At 38.4% G+C, this 4,982-nt stretch overlaps 1 protein-coding gene across 1 annotated transcript; it reads left to right on the forward strand.

Annotated features, from left to right (window-relative positions):
• The first annotated feature begins 13 nt into the window (after window positions 1-13).
• On the forward strand, window positions 14-4,018 carry ssbp1 (single-stranded DNA binding protein 1). Its single transcript, XM_079183389.1, has 8 exons — window positions 14-153; window positions 670-733; window positions 1,163-1,220; window positions 1,539-1,596; window positions 1,686-1,826; window positions 2,236-2,323; window positions 2,737-2,825; window positions 3,227-4,018. The coding sequence occupies exons 3-8, from the start codon at window positions 1,197-1,199 to the stop codon at window positions 3,268-3,270; spliced, it is 444 nt and encodes a 147-aa protein (XP_079039515.1). The 5' UTR covers window positions 14-153; window positions 670-733; window positions 1,163-1,196; the 3' UTR covers window positions 3,271-4,018.
• The last annotated feature ends 964 nt before the right edge of the window (window positions 4,019-4,982 follow it).

The following is a 4,982-nucleotide window of genomic DNA, read 5'->3' on the forward strand; positions in this document are numbered from 1 at the left end:
GGTCGCCAGTTAACAGGGTCCCTGGTTTACCCGTAACACCAGCGTGCATGACACGTCTCGTGTGCCTCGGGACTCTTATCTTTGCAATTACCCATTAAGGACCCACTTTAAATATCCTGGAAGGTTAACCATCCTGGTTACATCATGTGACAAGTGAGTTTATTTGTGTACCAATTCAATCACTTCCACTTGTTGCTGAAGGTAAGTTTCAACACATGCTTTCATAACAAGTCCTACATTAGATCTAAACTGTTCTAACCATATTCCACAAACATATTTATGTCCAAAAAGTTATGAAAATATATTGTTTTGTGGGCTTTTAAACTTATAATTGTCTCAGAAAAACCAATGTGAGGCAAAAAAAAATCACATTGCAACATAATGACGTGCAGTATTTTGTATTGGTAGTAATTCATTAAAGTCATAACATAAAGTACAGCATATAATCGTATTTGTTCACTTGACATATGTTTGTTTGTGACATGATGCAAGGAAATAAAGAAAATGTATATCCAAATATAAACAATATTTCCCCCCAAAACTATGTGGTAATTTATGAAACTCCTGTGATTTATATAATATAATATTATTATGTTAAAAAGTATTTTTATAATGTTCAAAATCGATAAGTATGATGATTAAATGTTACGTGGGTGTTACTTCCGGTAGGTGGTCGGACTCGTTTTAGAGACGGACCGGAAGCTTGAGGTTACCGAAGACCGTTCTGCACCTGGTGAGTTTCCAACCAGCTCTTTCATGTCCTTCTTTTGCCAAACTTTGACACCGTTTTCTACCAAACACGCGTCCGTTTTGTCTCATATTATATTTTAATGATTTAACAGATTTATTCATTTATCACATCCTAATGGCGCGAGACCCAGACAGCCTCATTGCTGTTGTGACTTTGAGTCGACGCTCACGTGCTTGATTCTTCTTTTTGTGTGTATGTGTACAATGATAATAAATTAACCGTGTAGGTTATAATGTTACATTTTTCTTAAAACTGTTAGAGGTTTTGAGTCAACTGTTTGATTATTTAGCTTGTATCAGTTGAAGTAAATCTTTCTTTATATAGTCTGGTTTTGTGAGCTTGATGTCAGTGTTGTGCAGTTACTTGTATACTTTTTCTATTATCTCTAAGATGTTTGTCGTTGTTTTTAAGATCAGTCTCCTAAAAAGTCTCCACAGCTGACAAGATGTTGAGAAGTGCCTCTGCACAGGTGAGAGGAAAAAGGGGATTCTTACTGCGAGTAGTTATTAATTTAATTATCAATTAGTTTCTCTCATTTTCTGGATTCATCAATTAGCTATTTGTTCTATAAAATGTGTAAAATAGGGGTTTTCCAAAAGCACAAGATCACATCCTCCATTTTTTAAAATGGTCATAGAGGAGTAAAGAAAATATTCACATTTAAAAAAAGCATCTCAACTGATGAGAATGAAGGAGGAAAACATTCAAGTGTGTGCAGGGAGCTGCACACGAGCTCTGCATACTTTTTGGTTTTACAGAGTAAATATTTACTCTCGTCCCTCCACAGATCTTCAGACAGGTGGTGAGGTGCAGCAGCACAGACGCCAGCCTCATCCTGGAGAGATGTGAGTCCGCTTTGTGTCCGGAAGAGACGGATTTAAACATCCTCTCCTCTCAAATGTTTTCTCACTACGATTTAACGTCTTTATTCCAGCGATAAACCGCGTGCAGCTGTTGGGCCGAGTGGGTCAGGACCCGGTGATGAGACAAGTGGAGGGTCGCAACCCGGTCACCATCTTCTCGTTGGCAACCAATGAAATGTGGCGCTCTGGAGACGGAGAGACGACCCCAACGGGTACGATGTCACGTGATACCCGATGATGGAATAACAGTATTTTATGCAACACAGTTCGTTACAAGTAGAGTCGTTGTGCTTTACGCTAAAATTCCTCTGCAGAGATGGAAAGAAATCCACATAAAGTAAAGACACAGAGCAGCATGTTTTAATATATTATATTATTTTACGATCTCCTCAAAGATCCAGCTCTGCTGACATTGTTTTGTTCTTATTTTGGTGCGTAACAAAACACTGCACGTTAAGAATATTAGAAATAAATGTACAATATAAGAAATAAACATCACTGCAAGGTGAGAATCTAAAGTACTAATTTACAGTAAAAGTACTAAACTAAGTGTACGTGTACATTTTAAAGAGCTGTAGTGTTTAAAACAAAGCGTGTAAATGGTTTTTTTTGTGGCTCCAGGTGACATCAGTCAGAAGACGACGTGGCATCGCGTGTCGGTGTTCAAACCTGGTTTGAGAGACGTAGCCTACCAGTACGTCAAGAAAGGGTACGACCGTGAACGCATCCGGGTGTTTCAAAATGTTCTTTTGAGGGTTTACAGCAGAGAGGCAGAGTCACAAAACACACTTAAAATCATAAAAAGTATTTAAATTCACTGGATTAGCCAAAAGAAATGTCACTATATCACAATATACATTGATATCTTATTATAAAATTACACGGTCAGAGGATGTTATCAGTCATTCTTAAAGACTGGGTCGGGTCACCAAATACATTTTCAGAATTTCTTCCACGGTCTTTGATTCAACGTTCATATCTGCAGTACAGTTTTGAGCCACACGGGGGCGCCTGAACGTTTGTATTCTGATAATTGAAGCTTTTTATAACATTTCTAAAGTCTAAAGTTGGATGACATGACAGAGGAACCTTCATGTGACTGATTCAAGGTCTCTGTTTCAGGTCTAGGATCCTTGTGGAGGGGAAACTGGACTACGGAGAGTATGTGGACAAGAACCAAGTGAGACGCCAGGCCACCACCATCATCGCAGGTCATAAACGCTTTGTGTGAACATGAAGTGACGTAAATGTGACACGACGATTACGACACAGTCTCGTGCCACAAATTCAATCTATTGGTTTTGTGTAAAAGGACACGAATTGTCGTGTCGTTTGGAGGCAACAGAACCACTTGGTTGGGTTTAGAACTACAATCATGGTTGGCCTTAAAATATCTACGTACAGTTCGCTTTAGGCATCAGAACCACAGCGTGATGTCAAACACACGGGTGTTATGGCTGAACGTCCTGTTTGTTGGACCCACACTAAGGTTTATTTTTTGGATGTTAAATATGACATCACTTCCTCTTACTGTCGCTGAGTCATTTGGATGCATTTAATTTGTGTGTTTAAAGGATCCGAATTGACAAACAATTTGTTTCTTTCTTTCCAGACAACATCGTCTTCCTGAGCGACAACGTCCGAGAGAGAACCTGAAGCTCTTTCTCCTCTTCGTCGCCACACAACAACTTATTTTTGTATTCTCCAGTTTTACACAGAAACACGACTGAGGACCTGACCCCCAAAAGGAACTGACCCACCCAAAGAAAAAGGGGACCGAATATGCTGCGACACTCTGGTCATGTTTGGCCTCTCCTGCGGACCTTGAGGCATCGAGAGAAGCAGAAAGTATAAATAAATGTTCTGATTATATAGTTTTCATTGTGCTGCTTGTACATTACCGTTAACGGTGCAATTTAGAAAAGACAAATGTTTCACTGCGTTACAAGTTGTAGCGACTCGTAGTCGTGTTGAGGATCGTAGACGAACGTTATTGTTTTAAAAGAAATCATGTGTTTGTTGGGAACTATTTTCAGATTAATCGTGGTCATTTCATGGGATTTGTTCATCACAAACAATACAGTTCATTATAAGTCAAATTTAACATATTTGCTGTTTCTTACACTTCTCTGTGTTAAATGTCAGCTGTCTTTCCTGCAAAATCAGAGGAAACGCGTTTAATATGTTTTAACTTTTTTGTCCTGTTTCTCCATTTTGTTTTCTTGTTCCCATCCCTGAATCGTGCACACTTCTAACACATTGATGTGTGTATTTGATGTTTTCTGCTTTGTCACTTATCAGTTGTCATCCCTCTTATCTGTTGATCGTTTCCTTCCGTCACCTCACTACTGCTGCTTCATTTCCCTGTAATATTTGGTATAATAGATTTTTTTTTTACAAACTATATTTGTGTTCACATTTTTGTTCATCATCTTCAGACAGAGCATGTATGAGTCAAACCTCCCTGTGTTAATAACTGAACAAATTCCCCTACAAAGCACTTTATAGAGGAGGAAAAGCAGATAAAGTTACAAATAACCATTAAAAACAATATATTGTTAAAGGAATTCTAAGAAAATTAATGACAAATGTTTCCATTAAAAACATAAATGTCTACTTTATGAAAGTATGTCATTATGCAAGTATTGAGTTATTTAAATCTTGTATTTTCGCTAGTGGACGTTGATTGGCTGTTTCTCCGGCAGCGGAGGCGGGCTTTAAGTCAAAGGTATTCTTGGCCTAACGTGATTGGCCTCAGGATTAGTCTTAGTCTTTTCTGATTGGTTGTGTCACTTGTCAGTCAAAGAAGAAGCACGGTCGAACGGGCTTTAAACAGGGGAGCGATGTAATTGGTCGGATAGATGGAGGTGGGCGGGGTTTTGAGTTGTGGGGAAACCTGTGGATTGAGTTTAAAGACGACGCGTCACTTTGACGGAATTTACCAGTGTGGGACCGGAAATGGGTCGAGTGGATTTAAAAATAAAAGCTCAAAACCTATTCATAACAGGATTTGTTTATTAAAAGTTAGAGACTGAATCTTTTATCTTATTATCCTACACAAGTTTCTTTCAGTATATATATTTGTTTACTGTTTACTCACTTTAATTGCCATAAAACTTCAGCAAAGGCCTGAAATGAGGAGTGCTGGCTTTATCTTGAAGTTCTTAACCGGAAACTCTAGTTTGTTATTGTAGGTATTTGACGCTAGTGTCATAAACAGCTGGAACAGACGAACCACTCCACATTCTACAGCCTACATCTAACCTCCAATGTATTACATTACTTTCACTTTTACTTGTTAACAGTCGTGCTCACTTTTTTATTGATTTTCTTTTATTACTTGAGTTCAGTTCCCCCAATTTCTCTGC

This window comes from Pholis gunnellus (genome assembly GCF_910591455.1).
Source record: "Pholis gunnellus genome assembly, chromosome: 22".
Classification (NCBI taxonomy): domain Eukaryota; kingdom Metazoa; phylum Chordata; class Actinopteri; order Perciformes; family Pholidae; genus Pholis; species Pholis gunnellus.

Excerpts from the sequence above, each read along its gene's own strand:
- ssbp1 (XM_079183389.1), top strand. The coding sequence starts at position 1,197 with ATGTTGAGAAGTGCCTCTGCACAG. Across the intron at positions 1,221-1,538 it reads TGAGAAGTGCCTCTGCACAG|ATCTTCAGACAGGTGGTGAG; the intron begins GTGAGAGGAAAA and ends GTCCCTCCACAG. Across the intron at positions 2,826-3,226 it reads GGCCACCACCATCATCGCAG|ACAACATCGTCTTCCTGAGC; the intron begins GTCATAAACGCT and ends CTTTCTTTCCAG.